Source organism: Megalops cyprinoides, chromosome 22, assembly GCF_013368585.1.
Source record: "Megalops cyprinoides isolate fMegCyp1 chromosome 22, fMegCyp1.pri, whole genome shotgun sequence".
Taxonomy (NCBI): Eukaryota; Metazoa; Chordata; class Actinopteri; order Elopiformes; family Megalopidae; genus Megalops; species Megalops cyprinoides.
In genome coordinates this window covers 4,871,686-4,899,607 of record NC_050604.1, presented here as the reverse complement: position 1 = coordinate 4,899,607, position 27,922 = coordinate 4,871,686, and the positions used below count along the sequence as shown (strand labels likewise).

The 27,922-nt window shown below is 41.6% G+C and overlaps 1 protein-coding gene across 1 annotated transcript in view; it reads left to right on the top strand.

Moving 5' to 3' along the window:
• gabra2a (gamma-aminobutyric acid type A receptor subunit alpha2a) overlaps positions 1–27,922 on the top strand; it is a 74,879-nt gene that overhangs the window by 23,314 nt on the left and 23,643 nt on the right. The window contains exons 4-7 of the mRNA XM_036516485.1: positions 4,063–4,130; positions 12,655–12,875; positions 16,211–16,293; positions 22,579–22,722. Coding sequence (XP_036372378.1) covers positions 4,063–4,130; positions 12,655–12,875; positions 16,211–16,293; positions 22,579–22,722 — 516 coding nt within the window. The remainder of the gene's footprint in view (positions 1–4,062; positions 4,131–12,654; positions 12,876–16,210; positions 16,294–22,578; positions 22,723–27,922) is intronic.

Below are 27,922 nucleotides of genomic sequence, written 5' to 3'. Positions count from 1 at the left end.
TTAGTCATGTCTGAATGCTGTACAATTTTAATCAGGTGTCATTGTTTCCCATGAACAGTGCCTTTCGAGCATTCCCCATGGGGAGAGAGGGAGAAAATGTGATATTTTAAGATCCGGCTTTCTCCGCAGATTTTGGCAAAGGCACAAGTCTGCATCAGGCTGAACAGGTTTTGATGACCGGAATCACAGTGTGGGAGTGGAGTCTGGCTACAGTGGGTACATTCTGGATCCGATGGCAGTGCGTTCCACCCCAGGGGTCCCCGCTGACGTGTCCCATTAGCAGTGCGAGGGCCCCGCTGCGGAATCACACAGGCAGCGTGCGTCCCTGCGTCCCTGCCTCCCAGCGCAAAGCACAATGACAACACATCGACAGACAGGGCAAAAAGGCAGATCTACATTGCGTTGCTTTGTTAATGGGATTGCGAATTATGGGGCGTTGAATGATTCATGATCAAGCGCTAATGTATGGATCTTTAAGAAGCATACATCATTGATGAATATACAATGAGGAAGAAGTTCATTACAGATCAAATCATCTACACGTGGTTCTTTCTGAGTGAAATCAAACAAGACATGCTAGGGTTAGGTTTATACAAGCATAATGGATATGTAAGTTTCTTGTCGTAGCGTAGAATGTGTTTGTGTGGGTGTGTGGTTATATATTGGTGTGTGTGTGTGTGTGTGTGTGTGTGTGTGTGCGTGTGTGTGTGTGGATGTGTTTGTGTATGTGAGTGTGTGCACATGTGTGTGCCTTTAAGCTTGTAAGTATGTGTTTGTGTGTGGTTATGTTTGTGTGTGTGTGTGTGTGGATGTGTTTGTGTATGTCAGTGCGTGCACGTGTGTGTGTGTGTGTGTGTGTGTGTGTGTGTGTGAACGCATGGTATTTGCTTATTTCTGCAGCTGCTGTGATGTATCTGTACCGACGATTGTGGACAAGTTTATTTAACTGTGTTTAAGTACAGTCTGTTCTTCCTGCATTCTGACCTCAATTCCTACAGCGTTAGAAATGAGACAAGCCCAGTAAACACAGCAAAAGAGGAAACACGAGTCAGAGAGCTTTTATAGCAATCAGCCTCCAGGTTGCATCTGAGGCCAATTATTACTATTAATCATAAAGATGGGCATATGTTGCGCTATTAATGTATATGCAGTACAGCAACGTTGTGTTCTTGAAGTGTGACTCACCGTAGCAATTCTCGTTTTGGCCTTATTTCTTTTATTTTGAGTTCAGAGCCATTCAACCAGAGCCAACCAGAGCCAACCAATCAAATGCTGCTTTGATGGTGATCTCGTCAGGAGTGAAACGTCACAATTTCTATTTATGAAAACTACAAGACAGCCATTAAGCTAGATCACCGGAAGGACTTTATATCTATGTTGGAGCGTGGCCATCACTTTAGCAGCTGTGGATCCTACTACAGAACAAGTCTGAATGTAGCTGAAGTAGCTGAAGTAGCTCTGGAAAAAAAAAAAAAAATATATATATATATATATATATATATATATATATATATATATATATATATATATATATATATATATATATATAATTATATTTTAATTGCAGTGTATTTATTAAAAATGGGTAGGGATTATAATCACTTCTAAAACAGTTATTACCACAGTGCATCTAAAATTGTGACAAGGAGAATGATCCAAACTCAGTCTGACAGTGTGATATCCACGCAACGATTCCCACAAGGGGTCATAAATTGAGCTGCCCATGAATATTTGGAAAGGCATTCATAACTGCAAGGAATAGATTGTAATGATCATTCAAAAAGTGAAGTGCATGGAGCCTCAGATATCCATCTTAAAGCTTTCCCGAGGGATTGACTTGGGTGTAAATGAAATTTTAACACTTACAGGTAAAGTGGATGATTATGATATAGTTTCCAAAATGCAAGGCGTGTAATGAATGTCCATGAGTTTCACACATGTCCACACATGCAAACGTGCACACACAGAATAGACTAATGATTTCACAAGATGGGGTGCAATTTCTAACCTTATAGTTGTGATGGTGCTTCACAACAGAGGGGGTTGTGCAGTTCAACAAAGGACTAATGGGGTGTTCGCGTTTTCTTTGCCGAAAGAGAGGGGAGCATTCATTACTCCTATCAGGCCAGTTTGTCCTGATTGCAGGGGCGTCCCCTGTAGCGGAAAAACACCTTGAGTCCTTGCTTTACACTGTCTTACTGCTTTATCTCCAGTGCCAGTGACAGGTGACAGACGGCACTGAGAATGACACAAACACGCTTTCCAATTACCTCTAGCGATTCCCTTCAGACGCGCCCCCTTCCTGACCCCTCTGTCCCCCCCCGGGGAACAAGGGGTGTCAAAGGTCATCTCCCGCAGCTCCCTCAGTGATAAATGAGTTTTGCGCCATCAGTATTCAGTTTGAGTCACTCCGCTTGTATCTGGGAATGTGACTGGGTCTCAAAACTGAACTGGTCTCAGAACTGAAAGAGGTTAACCTTTCGTGGTTATAACTTGCTGTATAGCTGAAGTTTCCATTTCCTGTGCCTTGTGGTGAATATGGGTGTTTCCCTGCTCTTTGGGACTCTTTGGACTCTTTGCGCTGCCTTTTTGACAGTTTGAATCGCTACATTGCAAAACATACTCCTTTGCCTCTTTATTTACTGCATAAATAAACTGTAAGTACATTCACCTGAATGAGCTTGTATTGGTCCTGTCGCGTCTGTAGTAACAAATTCTAAATTATTCAGTGTTGCTTCTGAACTAGAAATGTTCTGGTGTGAAACAATGGAAATGTTTCTGTCGGTATGTTAAAAGAACACTAACAAAGATACTGGCATTCAAACAGAAAAGGTGAAATTGTGTTGGACATTACAGTGTTTGGGAAGGTTGATGGCATTCTTGGCACACGTATAGATTAAGGTCACAAATCCATCTTCCTTTGGACTAGGCAGGTAAGCAAAGGGAGGGCAAGCATTGCATCCACACCCACAAATAGTGCTTGAATAATATTCTAATGGTGCCGATACTCGTTGCAAAAATTTGCATCCGAGTCTCCAGGGGAGGTGTCAAAGACCCATGCTATTTTTGTAGTCCAATTTATATTTTTGAATTATGGTTGTTATTTTTATACTGTCATTTTAATGTATCATCATTTGTGTTTTCTTTATATTCTCCTTTCTGCATAAAAAGAGCAACTAGAGAAGAAGTGGCTGGTCCTCATTAAATGCGAAGTGATGCTCCACAGGGGAGGCTGTCTCTCAGACGTGTAATGTGTGCAACAGGGAGCAATGAATGAGCTCCCCAGGACCATGCGTCTTCTGTCAAAAACCACCACCTCACAGGAAACTCCTCATCAAAGATTTAGCCCCCGCCCATCCCAGTCCTATGGCAGTGCCATGTGAACACCAGCACAGCTACCGTTTCATTAAATCTGGAACGATTACACACCAACTTTCCAGAGCTTGAGCTCTTGTTCTGAGGAGCACCGGGCACTGGGGAGGGGGGTGTCTAGTTTGAGAGTTTTGTTTACCTAGAAAAGATGCACGTTTCAAAATGTGGGTCGGCTGGCTGAGTGACCGGGACATTATGTGGCAGACGAGAGGAAAAAACGGGGCAGAGGGAGGGCTCGGTGAATTAGCCAGACACGCAGAGAGTCATGTCTCATTAGAGCCCCACGTATAAAACACCCACATGAAGGAATCAAGCAGGATAATAAGAACGCCGGGTAAAAGCGACAAAAACAGGAGCCCCTGAAAGGGCTTGAGTGTTTGTTCGACTCTCCTTATGAAAGGCTAGAATGCACATAACAGGCCTGCTTTCCACGCCATAGGGAGAGAGACGGAGAGAGTGAATTAAAACAGCGTATTATAAGAGAGGTTGCCATGGCAGCAGTGTCATCTAAGTTTAGCGTTGGGATAAAATCATTATGTGCAGTAAGACTGATTGGGCCTCAGTGTTCTAAGTGGTTGCCAAAATTGACTTTCATGAGTTGTTATTATTATTATTATTATTATTATTGACTTCTCTTTTTCTTTTTCTTCTCCTTATTATTGATCTTGACTTTTTTTTTGTATTTTACAGATCGTGTCACGGAAGTGAAGACTGACATTTACGTTACAAGTTTTGGTCCCGTTTCGGACACAGACATGGTGAGTTTTAAAGTCCACAGCCTGTAATGTGTGCGGTCAGCGGGCAGTCATGATGTGCTCAAACCTCTAATAGGAGTGCCAAAGTCAGTCCAAGACTTTATTCCAAATGAGTACAATATTACTCTTGCACAAGAAAATGGATGCACTTTACATGGAAGAATTATGTGACTTTGAAAACCTGAGAGGGTAGGATCCAAACTAATAGTCATTACTTATTTGTCCAGCTGACAGTATTATCCATTTATACAGCTGGACATTTACTGGAGCCTTTCATTACTGCTTTACATCAACTTGTTTGGCTGATGCCCTTATTTGGAGTGACATTCTAGGCCAAGAGGACATGTAATACATATTGCTAAAACTGCAAGAGCAATAGCTTATGGGCAGAACACCAAGATGAAAAAGATATGTATAAGACATATCTGACACCAGGGTTTAAATGATCACAAAAAACCCTTTCCTAATCTCATAGTATATGGACAGGACATGCCAACGAACCATAAACACTATCTTAACTTACATCACTCTAGAATGCAGATAGTGCCTAACGTTAGTCTCTAGCATAGTATCAGACGTCTCTCCAGGTAAAGGGTTATGATGTGCATTTAGTTGCATTTAGCATGGGTGCCCAGACAAACCAGGTGTAGTCCGTGCAGCTAGATTTTCAGTCAAGATCGTATTCAGTCTGAGTACTGCACCTTCTTCCAAGGTGCAGCATAGGGCCACATGTGCCATGTGTGGGAGCTGAACCTGTAAACACCATCGGGTTACAAGCCCCATTCCTGAGCTGCAAGACCACGCTAGCACCTTTTTGGCACTGTTATCACGAATAATGCCATTAATGCCTTGGCGCCTTACTGAGAAATCAAATGTCATGCTCACCCAACCATCAGCACTATTCATCCCTGGAAAGCACTGTAAACATTATCAGTAGAGCAAATAGCGGAAAAGTGGAAAAAGAAAGGTTTTTATTTCTCATGTGTCCATCCACACACAAGAGTGGCACATGTTCTCTCCCATGTCGTGCATGTACAGCTTAGCCCATAGCTTCCCTGTGGCCTACCAGATGGAGAAAGCAAATGTAGAGCAACTGTATTGTCTCTTATACCTCTTAATCAATCCAATACTAGCGATGTTTTGAATCCTATTCTTAAGAATCAAGGTGTAAAAATTGTACCTTATGGGTCCCCTTTTGCCGGAAACCAAGATAAGAATACATTTATGTGTGCAAGTGTACTGAATATAGAGACAAAATGTACAAATTTAGAACACGCAAATAAATGAGTACACAAAAATACATGAATATAGTAAATATAATATGAATATAGGGTTATACATCATATGAAATGTTCACAAATCCAGGTTATAAATTGAAGTCATTCAACCATACCAATGCAGTTCACAGAAGCAAACAAAATCTACAGTCAAACCCATAGTCATACCGTACTTCTTTGGCTTATGTCCTTCATGATGGTGAAATCCAATGAGAATGAAAAAAAAAAGCCAAAACGTGCTAGGAAATCCCAAAAAAGGTAATCCAAAGCACTGAAATGAGCTCAGAAAAAGGGACTTAAAATGACTTCCCCTTGTGCACACTAAAGTAGTTTTTTAAAATCCTGCTGCCAGTGAAGGCCTGCAATCCCTCAGCCTGTTCAACAATACTGGCTAGCTGTCCAAACTGTCTCCAGAGATGATACAATACAAAATATTACTCATGGGCGGGGCACACCCTGAGCCACAACCATACTTGCACAGTTAAAGGAACAAGTTCCCTGAAGGAAGGTCAATACTTTTCCATATGCCAGATTCACTTCCATTATTATATTTCATCATTTACTCTCATTTCAGTTAAAACACTCACACAATGCATGTTACAATTCACATATAATAATCAATTTAGGATCACTTACAACAGGTAGTATTTCATGCAGCGGAGAGCAATGGTGAATAATTAATGAGAAAAATTCATTTGAATTGTATGTATTCAAATTATAACACACTAATTACCTAAATACATAGAGCACATTGGACATTAAATATTTTGAGTAAAAAGGCAGGCAGTTTAGCTGAATGCCTACACTAGACTAAAACAGACAGTCAAAGTGGCTAGAGTAAGAACGACACTTTCTACAGAAAAACACTGCCTTTATGTCTCAAGATAGCCTGAAGACCAATGAAAGAGCTGCAGCTGAGAAACAGGGCATTCCACAGCCTACACTGTCTAAGATTATGAAGAGACGTCACATCATGAACATGAACAGGCAAGGTACCACAGCATTTATTATCATGGAGATTATCAAAAATAATGTGTCAATTTATTATTTTGCATTTTACATTAGTTAGGGACATTGATTGCTTTACAGAACTTGCACATGAACATGCATGAACAATTTCCATGGTGACATTCTAATAATTAACATAAGTCCAGTTATTGTTATTACTCTGGAGGATTCTATAGAAGTGCTGAACTTCAGATATCTTCCGCCCCATGTTTGAAAAGCTCAGCTATGGACATTTATGAATTATTTCAGAGAAAAACGTTATTTAAAACAAACATCCTTTTTACTCCTTTGTTCAGTACTCTGCTTTTAAGAACTAACCACTTATAAGAACAAATTGCCCTTCACTGACATAATTTTTATATTGAGTGTTGGACACACTTAACTAGCTGCATACAGAGAATAAAATGGAATGGTACTGAACTCAGACATCAGTCAGAGTATGACTCTTTAAAAGCGGAATCAAAGGGCTCCAGAGCTTCAGATGGTAAAAACACTCTGTTTCAAGCACTTGATAAGCCCTATGTCACAGGTTCAATCCTGGCTATGCCAGTAGCCCACGATGACTGTGATGGAATCTGTGGCAGAGAAAGAAGTAACCAACACCAAGTTCTTTGGAGGAGAGCCCTTGTTTGCCTAAGCTCTCCTGGACTGACAGATGGGACAGTGTCTCTGTGACACAACTGGGCATTCCCAATTGGGAAAAAAAGGGGGAAAAGCATTTTTCTTCAGAGCCGGGTATGAGTCAAAACTGTCTGTATGATTAAACAGTGGAATACACATACCAATATAATGATTAATGCACTTCCATTTTAATGTTAAAAATATGAAACCTTTCATGTGTTTAAAGTGCAGTAATGACCTGTTGGCTGGTAAAGGTGTTTGCAACAACACTGTCTTTAGAGCTTCATGGTCCTGCTACCTGAAGAGAAAAGTGACATTTATCATAGCACCTGTAAAATCCATTTGAGTTTTCCTTTCCTCTGGTGGAGAGAATGTGCATTATGTTTCAGCTCACACAATACTTGTCTAGACAGACACAGCAGTAGAAAAAAAGCTTCTCTATCGTTATTGCATGGGCTTGTTGCAAGTGTGTGTGTGTGTGTGTGTGTGCGTGCGTGTGTGCGTGCGTGTGTGTGTGCATGCGTGTGGCGTGTGGGTGTGTGTGTGCACATGCGTGCATGTGTGCGTCTGTATGTGTGTATGTGTGGGTGTATCGTTATTGCATGGGCTTGTTGCAAGTGTGTGTGTGTGTGCATGCGTGTGTGTGTGCGTGTGTGTGTGCATACGTGCGGCGTGTGGGTGTGTGTGTGCACATGCGTGCATGTGTGCGTCTGTATGTGTGTATGTGTGGGTGTACATGTGTGTATGTGTGTGTGTACGTGTGTGTGTGTGTGTTTGTGTCTGTGTGTGTAGGAAGGTCAAATTCATCGGTAATCTGGTTTCAGTCACTATCAGGAAAATAAATTTTTTATATAAAATGTTGGTGTAACAGCTGCCTTTTAGGTTTCAGTTTGAGTGTCTGCAGAAAACAGAAAGACAATCTTTGATTTCAAGGTGAAGCCTATTGCACTGCAGGCTTTAAAAGACACCTTACAATAACACTGTAAAACACCTTGCACTGTGTCACTGAGCTCTGGGTTTCAACACAGTTTTCAGACCCTGTGGCCTGGACCAGCATGCTGGGAAAGACCGTGCTGTCCTACTAGCAAGAACTTTTAGGACAAACTGTTTTGTGTCAAAGCAACATTGCAGAAAATAATAACCCCACAAAATAATATACCCTGATCTTTAAAAATGTGTGGCAGTTTCCCCCGCTGGGAGTTGTTCCAGCTGGGCAGACGGCCATGTCCTGGAGAACAGTGGAAGAGACAGTATGAAACATCCGAGTTTCATTTACAGCATGCTGCCTGCAGTTTAGCGTTTTACTTCTGAGAGTTTCTTTAAAGATGCAGCCCAACTCGTTTTCGCAAAGGACAGATTTAGAGTTTTGTTGAAACTGCGTCTGAATATCAAAATCACTGAAAAATAACTTGAGATGCGGAGCTGGGGTCAATTCCAGTTCAATTCAGGCAATTCAAGAGATGAAGTGGAATTCAGTTCCTGAACTGAAAATACTGGATTGAAAATGTTTAAAAACAACTTTATTGTCATTTTAGTAGATATGAATTTTAATACATAAGAAGCATTGCTTTTGATGAGAGTATAGGTACACAGTTCTTTAGTTTGGAGTCCAAGGAAGGGGTTGCACCTTGCCATGAGGCAAAGCTGTTGACCCCTCAGTTTTGACATAAATACTCTCATTGACAGCAATGGCAATTATTATATTACAGTTCTTACTTACTGAATTGCTATTTATTGGTGACACCTCTGTAGTGAGGTATTTGAGATAATAAGTATTTTCAGCGTGAGGTAAGACTGTGCTCTGATCAACCACTGCTTATTGAACTCTGGACTTTAAATACATGGTCAGGCACTGGCCTCTGAGTCACATTGAGGGAACAGTAAGGACAAGGTTAAATGCCTTGAGGTGTGTTCCTCCTTGGCAACACTGGGAGAGGATTAGCGCCATGAGGTGTCTTCTGTCTCCCTGAATTCCCACTTTGCGTTCCTTACGGTAATACCTGTTGGGAGAGATTCCTTTCATTACTCAGGACCAGACCAAGAGCAGATAAGTCAACAAATACACGCACACAGCAAGCAAGAGGGCAAATGGCCTACCACCATAAATACCTCTGAATCAGTGACCACATGTCATATACCTACTGAAAATAAGCAGCCATTGCTTTAAGATTGCAAGAAGTTACCAAAAACCCAGTCAAATACTTAAAACCTCAAACCAATGATTGACAGTTTGGATTCACATTTGATTTTCCCGATAAAAGCGGAAGTAGGGCACGGTACGCCTGCTTTGTGTATTGGTAAGCATTAATCTGCCCCTCAAATGTAGAATCCTTGGCTAAACGGTGGCCACAGTCATGTTTGGTTTAATCTGAAAGACGTTCAGGTGCCAAATACTTCTAACATAATATTGAAGAACTCTGCCTTTTCAGCCAATCTTAAAGTTACATTTTAAAGAAAAAAAAAGTAACATCCAGGTAGACCACAACTGCAGGGGGTTGCCTTCTCCCCCCTCTCTCCTTCCTGAACGCAATCAGCGTGTGTGTGTGTGTATGGGGTCCAGTAGATGTACTGACAATGTGTTTCTTTGTGTGTATCTACATGTTTGGATCACTTACCCTTTTATACCCCACAGTTAATTGTACCCTCATGTCATGGGAAAAAAGTTGGAAAACCCAATGTCGTGTGATAACTTGTATTTCTCAGTATAGCAGCAAAACCACCATTTTACCAGTTCCTGCAGCCAACTCTCTCCTCCCAACCCATGCCTATTAATGTTTGGTGTCATTGCGATGCTCATGAAGAGCTGGATGTAAAAATGATGATCTTGAAAATATATCAGGTATTTCCAGATGTTTGGATCTTAAACTTTCAGGCACTCCCCCACCATAAAATTAATTATGCATGGCTCAGGGAGGTGGAGAGAGCTTCCCTTAGTCCCTGACTTTGACCAGTCTCTTTATTTCTTGTTGAAAAGGGTATTGTAGTTCATATTAAAGTAATTTCTCACTTTGTTATATGAAGTGCATTTTCTCTCTTGAAATGTTTGAAATGGAGACATGATCCTGGCTGGACTGCAGTCCTTGAGAATCTAAGTCTGTTGTCAGCTGCTCTCTTTTTCTGACAGAAAGTGGAAAAGGTCCATTGTTTCATTAAAAGCAAGGAGCAGTAATTTAATTTAGTTGAAATTAGTTATTGCTTTCTCTAAATGTATAGATATAGCTTAATTTCCAGCCTTGGAGTCAGCACAAAAACAAGCATTTTGAGTGTCATTCATGGCTGCTACAGAGCAGCTGTCATATTATACCATTATGTATCATGTTTATTTTGTCTTTATGTTTTACAGCATGCATCTCATAGGTTGACCTCTGAATGAGAGAGGAGGCTGAATGTTACTGGAGTGGGCATATACATAGTATAAGTGGGAGCATTTCCACTGTGGTTTGTCATTTATTCGTAAGAAGATGGAGCTCTGAGGCATTGTACAGCTATATAGCACTGATTGCCATAGATAGAAAAGCGCCAGTTAAACCCGCAGGGCCTCTTCTTCAATCCCGACCAAGAGGCCTCCCCCACTAGTAGTCACTGCCCCTGTTCTCCAACTGCATACCTGATCACTGATTTAAAACCCCCTCAGCCGTTCCGGTGGACGGCAGGTAACATATAACAAGGTAAACCAGTGTTTTTTGTTATTTTACTTTGGGGCTCTGTGTTCCATGATAATAAGCAGGCACTTTACAGCCCTGTATTTTCTGTTAGTTTATAGCAGATACTTTGGAAGGTGTTCCCTGATGGTTAAGAACAGGTTCTTTGAAGCCCTGTGTTTCTTGTTAGTTTGTAACAGGTACTTTGGAACTTCTGCATTGCCTGATTGCTAATAATACGTACTTTAAAGCCAGGTTGGTTTATGAAACAAGCCATAAGCTTTTTATTCCCTGATTGTTTATAAGAAGTGCTCTAAAATCCCATGTTCTCTGTTAGTTTTGGGTAGTATGTTGAAAAAAGGGAAGAGGGAACATTCTTGATGAGGCTGACTCAGGGAAATAAAAGAAATGAGATAAGCCACATGCATAATGTATTCCTTTTGTATGGTTTCTCTCGTGTTCATCTTGAACAGCATTATTGTTGGGCCATCTCTCTGACGGCAATACGTTTTTGTACACCACTCTATATACCCCACTCTTCTCTTGATGCAGATGTCTCTGGTCGACGTGTGTATTTTTAATCAGGGCTTTCAACAGCTGAGCTTTTTTTCATGCTGATTTGATTTTGTTTGCAGCAGAACACGCCGCAGTAATGCAACTCCTGACTCCACAGATTGGATTTTTCAAATTGTGTGCTTTGTATTGTACATTCCTTCAAAATATACAGGGTAGAATGAAACATGAAATGTATGAAACGGTAGCATCCAGGATTCACTTTTCAGACTGAGCTGAGCGCCATGTGGGTAGAGCGGAGGGGGAGAGCGACAGACCAAAACCGGTCTGCGCTGCTTATGTCTCTGCTAATATCTTTTGTCCGGAAGGGAGGCCGTATTGCTGCATGACACGGCACCCCTGTGGCTTGTGGGATAGGTCGCGGCGCAGATCCGACCTGACACCCGCCGAAGGGGTGAGAACCGTGTGAGAGACGGCAAAGAACAACATCCTCGCAGGTGCCCCCAAGTCCTTAAAAATGTGCTATCAGGTGGCCTGTGTTGTGAGATGCACCCAAGCCCCCATCCCCCCCACCTCACTCAGCAGCGTATCTGCGTTCCTTACACAGCCTCTATCAACAGATAAGCGTCAGACCAGAACATCAATCGCAAAGTTTTAAAACGAAAACATCCTTTCTCAAACTGCATGCAACTTCACAGGGAGCAGGCAAAGGATAGTAATTTTCTTTTACTCTGTAATATCTTGCTGCTCTGTAATATCTTGCTGATATTTGGATTGTGTGTGTTTGCTCCCATTTTCTCTGGTCTGCCTTCCAGCCTCCATTAAAAGTGCAGAAGTCTCCCACTGGCTCTTAATCTCAAATCAGTTGTGTATAACAGGAGAGATCAGCTTAGTCTTTTTAAATTTTACAGAATCAGATTTTGTTTAACCCTCTGCGTCTTTGATGATGTCACTGTGAACTCTATTTCCCCTCTCCCTTATGATCATAACAGCAAAGAGTTGTCTTCATTTCAAAGTAATTCAAGCAGTTAAAATGGTTAAAATTTACTCAACAATTCTCCAGTCCCTTTTGGTAATGCAAATTGGATGTTTGGTTTACAGATTTTGTGTAAGATGCCTTCCAGACCAACTGTTAATTACACTGGGTGTAAACGTGAATATGTTGTGGGAACTTGTACAGGGCTGTGATAGGAATTAGAGAAAGTGTCTAACTATGCAGGAGTATTCAGTTGCTGAGAAAGTGTGTATCTCTGTTGGATAGTGATTGTAGTCACTAAAGAAGTGTGTATCTGTGCAGGACAGTGATCATAATTGTAGCTGTGCAGGACAGTGATTGCAATCACTGAGAAAGTGTGTCGCTGTGCAGTATGGCAGTTGTCATCATCCATGTCTTGTTTATGAAGGCTGACTCTATGGGTGTGTGGAGCAGGTGTGCAGATGCAGTGCTGTCTCCTATCTTCCCCTCAGGAGTACACGATAGACGTCTTCTTCCGCCAAAGCTGGAAGGACGAGAGACTGAAGTTCCACGGGCCCATGAACATCCTGCGGCTGAATAATCTGATGGCCAGCAAGATCTGGACCCCGGACACCTTCTTCCACAACGGCAAGAAGTCGGTGGCCCACAACATGACCATGCCCAACAAGCTGCTGAGGATAATGGAGGATGGGACACTGCTGTACACCATGAGGTATGGCTGCACCGACCCGCCCCCCCAAAGAGCCGCTCATGGAATTTCGCACGTTGCAGTTTTGTACACGTCTGGTTACAACAGGAGGCGCCAAGCATGTTAGGCACAAAAAGTGTGGTGTAGTGGTAAGGTGCAGGGCTCCTACCAGAACTGGTTCAGTTGTGTTGGGGCACTGCTGTTGTACTCTTGGACAAGGTGCTAACTCAGCATTGCCTCATTAAATATCCAGCTGTATAAATGGGTAAAACTGTAACCTATGTAAAGGTTAACAGGGTCTACTAAATGCATCCACTAATATAATGAAAACATGTCTACTGAAATTCATAGTCTTTGAACTTTGAACTATCCCTTCACTTCCCCCTTTGATTTGTACTGCAAAAAGCCTAATCAGCTTTTTTCCTATATTCTCTCTCTATATTGTGTGTTTAGTGTGTGGCACATTCGCTATACTGAAACATTTATTTGTTTCCAAATCAGTGTGAGAAATGAAGTCACAAACATGGTTATTAGTGTTGCACAATGCCACTTTAGGTCACAATTATCCCTTGCTGTTTTGACAGGGACTTCAAACTCGTCCAGTGGCTTGAAACTCTTCAGTGCATAATTGCTCATTTCTGCTTGTGCTGGGAATTATTTGGAAGGTGTACTGGTGGCTCTGTGTACGTGCAAATTATTTTTTATTTGCACACTTTCAATTTAACAGAAGCTCTTTTCTTGAAAGGCAGTCCCACCTCATTAAAAAGATGAAGTCTGGCTTGAAGATTTGATTCGCTGTTGTCTCCTAGGGCAATATATCAAAATTACCCCATGTCTGTCTGTGTAGCCGGAATGGGTAAAATCTGTAAATAGTCATTTTTCCTGGTTAAGACTCTCTGCCAAAATAATAACACTGACACTTACAACTACTACAAATAATAGTATAATACTATCCTTTTTTGACCTTTTCAAGGTGCCGTATGTTCAGTTCAGGACACTCTCAAAATTGTATGCATAATAGCATTGATTTAGATATGACGTGGTGAAGTAGCAGCTAGATCTCTGTGAGGATTACCGAAGGCCTGATGTATGGCCTCGGTCATGACTGCCAATGATGAACGTGGGACCTGGGATCAGGATGGCTCCCACTGCTCCCTCACCCCGCACCCGCTATCGATCCGCAGTGGCGGCTGGTGAGCTAGAAACAGGGGAAGCTGAAACATTACCTTTAAATCTATCATTACTTTCAACCTGTTCCCCTTTATCTTCCTTGATTAACAATAAAAAATAATTCACAGAATAATTGACACCAATCGCATAAATGGAGTAAATGATTATGCTCGCTAAACAGCATAGATTGTCTGTAGTTTGTGTGCTTGCGAAAGCTACAACGTGAAGTTGTTTAATTAACAAGGATGGCATTTATCGATTTAAATTACAGTAAATGCTCATGACACATCACAGCTTTTGTGAGGTCTGTGTTACTAAACGTTGTTGTTCATTGAACGTAACCTAACCTAAAAGTTTATTCTCAGTAACTTAAATCGATCTAACTAAATTTAGCTCCGTTTTGTAATTTGAATTTTGTAACACAAGAAAGCTATAATGTGAAACATTTAAGAGAAAGCTTTGGGATTACTTGCCACTTAATTGTTCAAATTGCCATCCTTGTTAATTAAACAACCTCATGTTGTAGCTTTTGCAATAGCACACAAACTACAGACAATCTGCACTGTTTCGTGAGCATAATCATTTACTCTATTTACGCATTGGTGTCAATTATTCTGTGAATTATTTGTTTTATTGTTAATCAAGGAAGATAAAGGGGAACAGGTTGAAAGTGATTTAAAGGTAATGTTTCAGCTTCCCCTGTTTCCAGCTCACCCGCAGCCACTGCGGATCGATAGCGGGTGCGGGGTGAGGGAGCAGTGGGAGCCATCCTGATCCCAGGTCCCACGTTCATCATTGGCAGCCATGACCGAGGCCATACATCAGGCCTTCGGTAATCCTCACAGAGATCTAGCTGCTACTTCACCACGTCATATCTAAATCAATGCTATTATGCATACAATTTTGAGAGTGTCCTGAACTGAACATATGGCACCTTGAAAAGGTCAAAAACAGGTTGAAAGTAATGATAGATTTAAAGGTAATGTTTCAGCTTCCCCTGTTTCCAGCTCACCAGCCGCCACTGTCGATCTGCCCCCGCGGGTGAGGTCGCCCATCTCCCAGTTAATGCCGTGATTTATAGTGGGATGGTGTCCCGACCCCTTTCAGCGGAGGCCTCTGCAGTGGGCAACGAAGTCCCACAGACGGGGCCACTGGCCGGTCACACAGTGGAAATGAATCTAAAAGTGGCCGGGCATGCTAGATTCGCAGTTCCATCAGAGCCCAGGCACCGGTGCCCTGTGTCACACTGATCCACTGCACTGATTAGCCAGACTAACTGGCTAGAGACGCATAAAGCTTCATGATAAATGGATAGTGGCTTTAAAAAAATGGGTCGCCTGTTGATAGTTCATTCTGACCCTGGTACGGCGAGTTCCATGTTTGCTTATTAGATGGCGCTTTCCTGTACCTGGAATGTAAGCCACCAAATGAGCTGGGTATTTCTTGTTTTATTAGTTAGCAGCTTGGTTGGAATCTCATTGTAATTTGGCCTGCAGCTCGACTGCAGCTGTTTGCTAGATTCCTTTGTTTTTAGCCTTTTTTGGGAAGTCACAATTTGTGATTCAGTGACAACAGCCCCAAAGGAGTTCTTACCCATTGTATGTCATTGTGTGCTGGTATTTAAAGTAAGTAGCTGTGAAAAAGAAGAGATAGCAGAATATTTAGAAGAAACTGCACTGCAGGAAAAAAGAAAAATGACATGAAATACCATATCTAAGCTAAGAATTAAATGTTCCAAAGGCTCTGCTTATGAATCTATGACAGTAATGAACACCTGTTCAGCTAAAGCCTGTTCATTCTGTTTCTGGAAATATACTCCCGCCTTTACTCTCCTATTGGCTAATGATTGTTTTCCTGCTGTCATGTCCTATGACCAATAAATGACAGTGTGATATTATTTTCAGGAACCTAAAGGTAAGTGAGAATGTGTGTATTTTTTTTTTCTTTTGCAATCTGCTTAATTTGATAAGCATGACATTACTATGTATCACAATATGCTAATTGTTGCTCCATACACCAAAAATAATGGTACATAGCTCTATTTTAGTATTTATAGAAATGCTTGTTAGCTTTAATGCAATTAATTGTATGGAGCACTAAATAGATAAATAGAGAGAGGTAAATCCTTGTATGTGTGTGTGTGTGTGTGTGTGTGTGTGTGTATATGTCTGTGTCTGTGTTTTTCCTAGGCTGACAGTCCAGGCAGAGTGTCCTATGCATCTGGAAGACTTTCCCATGGACTCTCACTCATGTCCACTGAAGTTTGGCAGCTGTAAGTACGTACAGTGTGATTGGATGGAGGGAGGTGGGGCAATCAGTGGAGTCTGGCAGCTTTACGTGCAGTGTGGTTGGAGAGTGAATTGACAAGGGAGAGGAATGGGAGAAGTTTGACAGCTGTACAATATTATTGGATTGAGAGGTACGTTGCAGGAAAAATGGGAGGAGTTTGGCGGCTGTAAGCAGGTACAGTGTGGAGTGTTCAGAATCTCAGCCATCAGAATAATTGCCTAGTGCTTTGTACCACACCCCCTAATTAAAATGTGTACCCAAGGTCTTATGCCTGACATACATTCCCAACAAGGTCATGCATTTACCAGAGCATAAATGAGGAGGGATTGGCTAAGTGCTAGAACAGGACTGTGGCACCGCATGTATTTGCATAAACAGCCACTATACATTTTGTTCATGAATGGACAGTTAGTGCTAGGAAATTACAGCCTCGGCTCTGAAGGGTTTCCAGCTGATTTTTCCTTTAATAAATTTCACCCCTACATGACTATTTCCAAAGCCCTTTGAACACAGGTTAGATATTTAACATCGATGTCTATTTTGAGTGTGTTTCAAACTTTTAACATAGTTTAACACAGATTTTCCTTTCATGAAACCATTTGCAACTGTAGGATATGATGAAATTCCCCACCTAACGTCACTTAGGTTTCAAAACACATCACACAAAATCCTTGGGCGTTGTGCAGTTCAATTTTGTGTTATCTATCTTGAATACCACCAAGCTGTGCAAGTCACTTTTAAATGCAATTCAAAGTGGGTACATGCATGATCAGTGATGATAATCCCTCAGCATTGTCAGCACTATATCTGTGGTGGATATAGACTGTACAGCAGTGCATCTTGCATTAACAAAGCGGTGATAATGGCCTCCTGCTCATTAGCATTCAAGGCCTGTCTCTTAGGCCCTGCTGCAAGCCTCTTGCTTGCTTCTGACAAATAGCGGAACTCAACAGATTGCATGTATTTAAATCATTAGCTTAAGCGAGGCTCACTAATTACCTACGTGTTCACCTCTGCGCTCCCGTCACTCATGACTCTGTTACCATGTTTCTCAAAGCTGCGCTGGACGAAGGTGATTTTCCCTCTCCTCACTTCCAGCAGCCCGCTTCCATTTGTCTCACAATTTGGTCAGCGGCAAGGTTGGCCTTCATGTCAACGCACAGAGTTATCACAGCTACACATACCCCACCATCTCTCGGTGTGTTCTGTCCCCATCCATTTCTCCATCCTTCCACTCTCACCTTCCTGTATCCCTCCATTCCTTTCTCCCTCTATCCCTCGATTCTCACATCCCTCCATGCCTCCATTCCTCTGTTTCCAAACCCCTTCTTCCATGTTCTTCCAGCCTCCCCCTGAGGCACACACACACACATGCAGCCATGCACACCCACTTACACACACACACACACACACACACATGCACACACACGCACACACACACACACACACACACACACACATGCACGCACACAGACCTTGACAGCACCTAGGTCTGGCTGCAGGTAAAAAAAAAACAGCTAAAAACTAAAATAGCTTTGATGGGGCTCCACCAAAGCGATCAGAGGGATTTTTTGCAGGTTTTACATATTTGACTCACAGCAAGTTAACACCATTTAGGCAGCCTCTACCTTGTCCCTGTCTGTGAGAAGGCAAATGTGCCCATGAGCTGTGATTACCATCAGCGCCCACCACTCTTAAGGTTCTTTTTTACATCACTGATTGCACAGTGCACTTTGCTGCTGTATTGGATCCATGCTGTGCCATACACCTTCAAGCTGTGGTTTTTGTGACGGCGCTTCTAATCAGGCCGAAAAGGTTTCCAAACGCCGTCTGATGCCAAAGACTGCTGTCCCCGAGCTGAGTCAGTGAATGGATGGAAGAAATCATTTCCACACATGGACTGTGGACTGCTTGTGGCAGACTTGTCCACACACATTCTGGCTTCTGACCTTATCTTCTTGAGGAAGGAAACTGGAAATGAACATGTAATTGTGACGGAGTGCCATCACTACGGTTGAGTATGCGCTCTGACTGCCATACCAACAAGCCTGGCTCTTTGGTGTCGCGGGCAAAGTCGCATGGTCGGTACCCCATAGACCCGGGTTTGAGGCCGGGTGGGGTGACTGCTCTCGCCCTTTGCTACAAACGGTGCCAGAAGTGGGATGGCTTGCCGTGAGGCCATCGGAGGCGTGCCCAGTGTGTGAGCCGTATGAGGGACCACCAGGTTAGGTTGACCCCGCTGTGAGGGACCCCATAGATGGGTGAAGCACAGTGTGAGGGACCCCAGAGATGGGTGAAGCACTGGTGAGTGGGGCACCCTGGGATGGGAGAAGTATGGCAAGGGAATGTGTATGGGATACCATGGTGCGTGAAGCGCATGGTTGCTTCCTGAAGGGGAGGGCAGTATGACGGAGTGCTGTCACTATGGTTGAGTATGCGCTCTGACTGCCATACCAACAAGCCTGGCTCTTTGGCATTGCGGTCAAAGTCGCATGGTTAGTACCCCGTAGACCCAGGTTCGAGGCCGGGTGGGGTGACTGCTCTCGCCCTTTGCTACAGTAATCTTTCATATTTCCTTGTCTGGTGATGCTGAGAAACATGGCAGGCAGATTTTGACATTTCTTGCTGTGAGAGAATGCCCCCTGTCCTTAACTCAGTCAAGTGGAAATAATCAGCCACCCACACTGTTTGTTCGGCCTAACTGCAGGCAGAGGTGGGTCTAGAACTGTCTGTCTGCAAGCAGGAATTTAGGGATGGAAAAAGGACACACTAAACAGTAATACACTATTACAACTGAAATGACTGCATTACTATCACTGCAGCTACTGTCCTACTGCTATTACAATTACTACTAACACTGTTACTGCTACTGCTATCAGTACGAGGAATGCCGTAACTACAACTGCTACTACTAACACTACAACTGCTTTACTACTCCTATCTCAACTACTTCTACTATTACTACTACAACTATACTATTTGTATTACTACAAGTGCCACAAGTAGTATTAATAGTATTAATATTTTTAACAAAAGGGTGTAAAATCATGTTTCTGTTTGCACAGCACTGTGTGTTTTTTCTCCATTCATTGGCTCAGCTTGGAGATCACACTGCAGGCTGCACAGGTGCTAATGGCAAATGGCTAGCAGTTAATATACCTCTATTATAGCCTAGCTGCCCAGATCCCAGGCAATCACCCTAGTCTGATCCACAGTGAAGCACTGGGTATTCAGCAGGTTGAGAACAGCTTCAAGGAGGTAAAGGGATCCTTAGTGGATGACCCAGATCTGTGGAAAGGATATGCAGACAAGATCACGATTGCATCACAACCTTGATCCTGCCAATCACGTGTCAGATCTCGAACAGGAAAGAGGTCTTCTGATTAGCCAGAGAAGATCCTTCAGCTGTGTGACAAAGTAAACCCTCAAGCCCTCAGTGAGGGTGTTTGCTTTGTCATGTGACATGACATCATGAACCAATTAGGTCAGAGCATGAGGCAATAAGGGGTGAGGGAGTCATAAAAAAACACCACTTTGGAACAAATCTTAAAATCATCATTAGTCTTACACAGTTACCCTTACCTTCACCAGTGGACAGCCCAACCACGGGAGATGTCTCATCACAAGTTTGGGAATTGTAGTTTCGGAGGTGTAATTTGGACATGCACAAAGTCAAAATGGAAACATATAGTAACACCTTATTTGGGGCTAAGCTGTTACGGAAAAATTGGACAACAAATAGGAGTCTGAAAGTCACAGCTGTCCCTTCAGTGGATCATCAGCCACCTTCTGCTCACCTGCACTCCAAAGGCATTCTGTACCAATGTTGGCTGAATGCATCTCGAAAATCAATGAATTTTTCTCTGCTGAAAATAGGCCAGAGTTAGAGTGCAGCTCCACAGTAAATAGATTTGTAACCTTTGCCAGCATCTCCTGCTGAAGAGCAAGAAGAAAAAGACGATTTGGTTCCTTTTCAAAAGGAAAGTCATAACTTTGGTCATCTCTCCAGCACAATGAGAAAAAAATCCCAGCCCCTAAACCCTTTTGATTCCTCTCCCAGTGCTACAAATTATTATTTTACTACAATTCGCACATTCCTAATGCTCAATAAGGTATTACTTTGGCTCATTTCGCTATAATTAGTAAGATAAATAAAATGTTTGCACGTCCTGAACCTAGGTATGAATATGTTACTTATGTACACAGTAAGCATCATTAACTGAAAGTGCATTTTTTTTTCTTTTGTTATACTCAACAGCATTGTTAATCAAAACCACACTCAACAATATTGGATATTGAATAATCCTAAAGAGAAATCCTAAGGAATGATTTAATGCAGACGGACAGCCATTTTATTTTTAAGCAACTTTTTTTTTTTCTTTTTCTCTTCTGTTCTCATGGGGATGGGGTTGATGTCTTATCTTGGGATGCTTATTTCTGTTGCTTTATCTTGGAATGAGCAATGTTGCTGCCACCTTTTTGGCAACCCAGTCTTTCATGGTCGTTCAGGGTGATTTCTGGTGCATCATCCCTACACCCCCTTGGTTCAAAGAGGGTGTAGGGACCATGCCCCCTTTGTTGGTGTTGCGTTCATCAAGGGTTTATTTATGGGTCAGGTTTGGGCATGGCATCAGTAACTGCAGAGTGGAACATGCACATGTCTTTCCCTGCTCCCAAAATGAGGGCTTAAGGGCTTTAAGGGTGGACTTTGGAATGCAGCCTTAATGTGCGATAGGTCCGTGGACAGTGCCTTGAGGGACTCAATTAATGAGTGAGGCAGCAGTGTCATTCCTTTGATAACATGAATCATTTTACTATCCTTCTTCAAAGTAGCCAAGTGAGTATTAATACCACTATATGAGATGATACCAAATAATTTGTTACAGGAGTATAGTAATTACAGTATAGGATATGCTTTTGTTAATATATCATGACCTAAATCCTATAAATAAAAGCACGTCATAATACCATTTTGACAAGGGCACCTTATCTAGAGTTATACATCTGATTTTAATTTGGTCATGCTGATAGAAAATGCTTATGAAAAATGTTGCTACCCATTAATCTTTTCTTCTTTTCTACAGTAATTAGCAAGCAGACACTGAGAAGTTAATGCTTGGGTAATAAATGTCCCATTATAGAGTATGGAATTATTTGAATCAATAATATTTCTTAAAATATAATGCTCATATTTTCAGATGTCTTGTATTAGTAGCAGGTTATAACACTGACTTTATCTGCAGTGAATACAATGTAGTTGCTTCTTGACAAAAGCATCCTGACATCAAGCCAAGTGGGAAGTCTCATCAGTAGTTTATTAAGCACTTACCAAATGTTTATTAACTGTTAAAAGGGCTGCATCCTTAATAAGAGGAAGCATGTTTTTATATGTATCATGGCCCTTAAATGAAAGTATCCCCTTTAAACTGTGATTCATTGTGTACCACTTCACTCCTCACACAGTGTAAAGTTTTTCCTAACATGACCTCTGAAGGAGAACAGATGGAATCCAAACCCTTCATTTATTTTTACTTATTTATTTTTTGGTGAGGTTGTTTCATCTGACGGGCATGATCCCGGGGCATTGCGCCCATAAATCTTTGCAGGCGCGTGCTGCGCTTCCAGCTCCAGCGATTTTGAGAGATGTTGATTCATATTTGAAGCGGCGTGGTGCTTTTGACACATTGAAATAGACTGCTCTGAGTGGGCGGCGGAATGTTCCGGATGCCAAGTGCTTTTGTTGTGGAAGCAAGCCACCAGTAAACAATGGAAAGAGTTCCCCGCTACCTCAAAAGAAAAACTCCCATTCAGTGTAACAGACAAAAAACATTCACTCAGAGGGCCTTAAACAATAAACATTGACTCCTCCTCGTGATACAGTATACATAGAAAATAGGGTTTTGTGCTTGCATCAGCACCATCTAAATACAGATAATGAGTTAGTTAGAGCTAAATAATGAGCAAGTTTAGGATTCATTTTGCATCAGGGACATATCTTATTCAACAGTATCTTGTGATATGTTTACTGACTGTACCGCAATTTGGATATCACTCAAACCCTGATTGGGTGAACAACTTTATGGATGTTTCCTGATTTTCCGTTGGTAAGTTACATATTGGTAATAACCTGATAGGTTTGAGGATTTTCTCTTGGTACGTTGATCCCCAAAAAGCCTCCTGTTCACTCTGACAGGGTCGATGTTTGCTTCTCCTATTTGAGCCTCTTGATCTATCTTCTGAAGCTCACTGAAGTCTTCCCCCTCCATAGATGCCTACACGGTAACCGAGGTCACCTACATTTGGAGCCGGAATGCCTCACAGTCCGTGGATGTCGCTGAGGATGGTTCGCGGCTGAACCAGTATGATCTGCTTGGGCAGACCGTTGGGGAGGAAACCATCAAGTCCAGCACAGGTGAGTCCCCCTGTGCCCCTCTCTACACAGGCAAAGCAAAAGTGGTGTGTGATGAGAATTCACTGAGGATCTTTGGAATGGTAGCAGCATCCATTCCCGTGTGAGCAAAAGCTTGTGTATAAGAGAAGCACTGGGGCATTGTGGGAAATCATTGTGCAAAGGGCACATTTAGACCTGGATAAATCTATATCGGGAGAATTTTTTTCACTATGCAAAGCATTTTTATTAATGTTACATGGGGCATGTATGTTATAGTGTATGAATGTATTTGAAGACAACAAAAATACAATTAAAAATGTATTTCCTTGTGTCTTGCAATCATTTGTCATCGGGCTCCTATAAACTTGAAGTAGACTGAGACGAGTGCCAGCCATGCTCCCTTTCATCTCGGGCTCTCCTTGAAGGGTTCCTGGCTAACAGCATTCAGAACATGCATGTGCCCAGCACTAAGGCCTTGCAGCATGAGAAGCAGTGTGCAGTCATGAGGGTTGCTCTGCAATGCAAAGATTGCATGCATTCCTTAGCCCGATCCTGAACCTGCAAGTCCCAGTCCAACCACAGAGAAGTGTGAATTTACTCAGAGACTGCAACAAGAGGCTTTTGGGTAGTTTTCTGTTCTGTTTCAGTTGTTTTCTGTTTCTTCATGTGCTTTAATAGAGCCTTTCTATTTTGTACTGGAAGTGCTGTGTAGAACAACTTGGGTGGGCACTGCAGTATAGTGGTAAGGAGCAGGACTTGTTACTGAAAGGTTGCTGGTTCGATTACCCTGTTTGGGGACTGCCGTTGTGCGCATGGGCAAGGTACTTAATTCACAGTTGCTTCAGTAACTGTCCAGCTGTAACAATGGATAAAATTGTAACCTATGTAAGTGACTCTGGATAAGAGCATCTACTAAATAACAATAAGGTAATGTGGTGTAAAACAGAAAGGATGGCCACCTGTCCTTACATGAAATCCAATCCACGTGGTGTGGATCAGTGAGCTGTCTTGGACGATTAGATCTCTTAGAATTTTGTATTACATTCAGGCAGGTCACAAAGCCACACTTTAAATGGCATCACATTGCTGGAAGAAGACTGGATTCAGAGTGTCTACTGAGCAACGTGGTGGCACATGTGCAGATTCCTGAGACAGGGCTAAACCCACTGATAACTGATAACCACAGAAGCGGCACAAGGTCAAGCCTTTCCGCTCCGTTGGCATTGGCACAAACTGGAATTATAAGTCATTCATGAGCCTATGGTGCACGGCATACCGAAGAGGCAGCTGCTGCAAAAGAACACAGGTACCCAAATACAGGTTTCCTCTTCAGAGAGGGAGACTCCTCGCACACAGAGCGTTTCTGCTCAGCTCAGCCTCTGATCCTACACCAGCATTTCCTTTTCAGTTACTTTTGATAAACTGAGTAGGGATCACGCTTCTGCCACAGAGACCTTCCATATGGAGGACAAAAAATGACATAAGCATAAATAAATAAATAAATAAATAAATAAATACGTAAATAAATGAAAAATAAATACATTTTGGTAATGAAAAATGCTATTTCTGTATTTTCACATTTATTTATTTATGCATTTCTACATTTAGTTATTTATTTATTTATGCATTTCTACATTAATTAATTAATTAATTAATTTATTTATTTCTGTTTTTCTACATTTCTACATTTATTTATTTCTGTATTTCTACATTTCCACATTTATTTATTTCTGTATTTCTGTGTCCGTATGTTAATTGAGTGGGTGGTCCTATACCTCAGTCTAAAGCCAGAGTGGTCAGCTGGGCGAACCAGACATAAGCAAACGATTCCTATCAAATCTATATTACACAAGCTGGTTAGCTAACCTTGGTACTAACTCCACGCAATGGCTCATACAAAACTTTCCATCAATGACACAGGGCTACATTAAAATTAACTGCCAACAATTCAGTTTAGCTAAGCGACTAGTAGCGAGCTAAAGGCAAACCTCCCGGTCATAAACACTGCCTCCTGTCAAAAAAGCAAAACTCTCCATTGACGCACATTATAAGGAAAACACTTTGTGGCTTAATTTTCCAAATGGTGATCAACAAAAAAGCAAAACTGAGAGGACAGCGCTTAACGTAACGTCAGCCTAACTACCATATTCATTGGATTTTAGTTTTGCTTTTTTGATAGGAGATGGTGTTTATGACGTGAGAAGTCAGACAGATTTGGTGATCATTGATCGCTGTTTTGAGACATTAAGCCTGTTAAGCTTTTACCTTATAATGGGCATCAATGGAGAGCAAAATGCTTAAGATAACGTCCATACTCATAGGATTTCGGTTTTAATTTTTTGACAGGTGGAAGTGTTTAAGCCTATGACAAGAGATTTCTGAGAGAAATTTGGTGATCATTGATCGCTGGGTTGGAACATTAAGCCACGTTAAGGCGTTTCATGTAGGCCTAAGCATTTTAGAATGTCCGCAAAAGCCTTGATGCTTGGTCGTAGGCTAGCCTACTTCAAGGCGGGATTTGTTGGCGAATTTAAAGTGATAAGGACACCAATGGATATTCTGGTTGTATGTGGTTTGTACAAATATTTTTATACAAAATATTTGTACAAACCACAAATACAACTTTTATTTGAAAAACTCGGTGCCTGGATTCCAGTTGTTTCTGCGAATTGCAGCGATCCATTTGCTTCTCTTTTCTTTAGCTTTCGGCAGTCTGTAAAAAGATAGCTCCGATTTCTTGTTGAATCTGTTTGTACAGTCAATCGCACAACAGCATAACTTTCCCATTTTAGATGTATTTTTTGTGTTTTCGTGGCATTCAAGCTGAACGGTAATGCCGCCACTCAGTCTTTCTGCCACTCAGTGGGTGGAAGCCGCAGTGACTCCGCATACTGTGGCGTCACGTGCATAACCCCAGTCAAGGCGGTAGCAGTAGATCCAATCGCACCGCTATAACCAATCTGGCTTTAGACTGAGGTATAGGACCACCCACTCAATTAACATACAGACACAGAAATACTGAAATAAATAACTGTAGAAATGTAGAAAAACATAAATAAATAAATGTAGAAATGCATAAATGAATAAATGTATAAATAAATAAATAAATGTAGAGATGCATGAATAAATAAATGTAAAAATACAGAAATAACCTTTTTCATTACCAAAATGTATTTGTTTTTCATTTATTTATGTATTTATTTATTTATTTATTTATTTATTCTTATGTCATTTTTTGTCCTCCATACTTCCAGTGCTTATTGGGTATTTGTTATTAGCTTGGATAAAGTGACTTTAGCTGTGATATTTTTAAGTGACTCAATGCTATTCTGTGAGACGGCTGAAACCAAAGAAAGCGGTTATCTTTCCTTGTTAGGTCCGATCTTGCAGAAATGATCAGCTCTAATTTGCGGGGGAAGAGCTCTTCTGCCACAATGTTCATATTGATGATCGTAGTGAACGGGTTGGAGATATGAAGTGTGAAGCGGCTCATCTTGTGTGTAGCTGGCAGATTTCCCACATACATTAAGGAGGATGCAGGGGGCGGTCCCTGAGGAGAGCCGTTCCAAGGAAAGCCCTGAGACGTGACACTAACCCGATGTGACAGCCCGGAACATACTGCTCGTTAAGGATTTAATATTAAATTAACCGCAACTCCCTAAGCCAGTGGGAGCAAAGAGATGTGTCACTTACTTTTATCTTTAAACAATTCATCTGAGCTCTCTGCTGTAATAATGACATTACGGTCCAATTCATGCTGAGAAAGTACCATGGTAAACATGGTAAATATACTCACCCAAGAACACACAAACTGAGGTATTTTCTTGTGGAAATGTTTTTGTAACTGTATACTTGATTGATTTGTAGCAGTTTAATCTGCTAATAATAATAAAAAAAACACATGGATCTGATGCAAATGAAGTTTTAACACGTCACTGTAACAGCTGTTTTTAACAACAGAATTTCTCACCATTAGCAGATGTCTCGTTATTAGCACTAGCACTTTTACTAAGATGTAACAGCCAACTTTAGAACAAAGGACAAAGGATTTATTGGATTCAGAGGTATAAATGCCTAGATAATAAATATGATGTCATATAAAGGAGATCAAATCACACACTGGTGATTTGTCAAATTAAATGACTTGAAAAGCAGTCATGGATTGTACTGACGAACAATTCATAATAACTGCAGGTGCATGCGGCATAATAAATGAAAGTGAATAGGTTTTCTACAGTGCAGAGGAAGGAACCTGGGCCTAATTTAAGATGAAGACGTCACTGGCAAGAATAATCGATGCATGCATTCACAGGTAGTCAAGCATCACTGTGTGTAACAGTGAAATGTAGGTCACACAGCAGCCTCCCTCATGGTCCCACGTTGCCTCCAATAACACCAAACCCCCTTTGGCTCCATGATTCACGCTGTCCAGCCAGTCTGAATGTCTTTTAAGTAACTCATTCAACAACGGGTCGTCCTCCAAGGTCGCATTCTGGGTTGCACTGGCAGCAAGGTGGGGACAAATTTCAATGCATTTCAAACAGCATTCGGAGCACCCCATTTTATGTTTCTGTTTTACCCTTCTAAATAGTTGCTGTCATAGATGAAAACACTTTGCTGCTTCACGTGTGGTTATGTGGTTTATTTATAGACATGAGCAATTCCCCATTGCTTGCTACGCTAAAGAAATCTGCAAAACTGTGATTTGCCAGAGCCCTTTTGCCATTATTTTGTATTGAACTGTTAATCCTTTGCAAAGCCTTTCTCACTGCAAAATATCCAGGGTAGGTGCTCCATTTAATCCCTTACTTATTTTGGTTATACGGGCAGACCAGATCAATAGGATATTTTTTTATTCATTATGGCGTGGTTCTCTTCATTCAAGAGAGAAATCAACACAACTTGTATGTCTCATACTTTCTAAACACTGGATTATGCTTGCAACCGACAGACCTTTGCCCTCCTCCATGTCAAAATACCCAGGTAAATGGAATGCGTTCCACGTACCCTTTGCACCTCCAATTATAAACAGTAATTCTGCCCTGTATAAAGGAACTTGTCCAATTGAATGGTTTCTCTCCAAGCTAACTGTGAGGAGCACAATACCTGGACGAAAGGGTCTTTTCATCTAGAGTCCATAAAAGCAATATCTCTCTTTCCTTTTCAAGTTTATTATATGGATTTTAAGATTGGGTGCTTCAAGAGCCAGTGCTATTTGTAA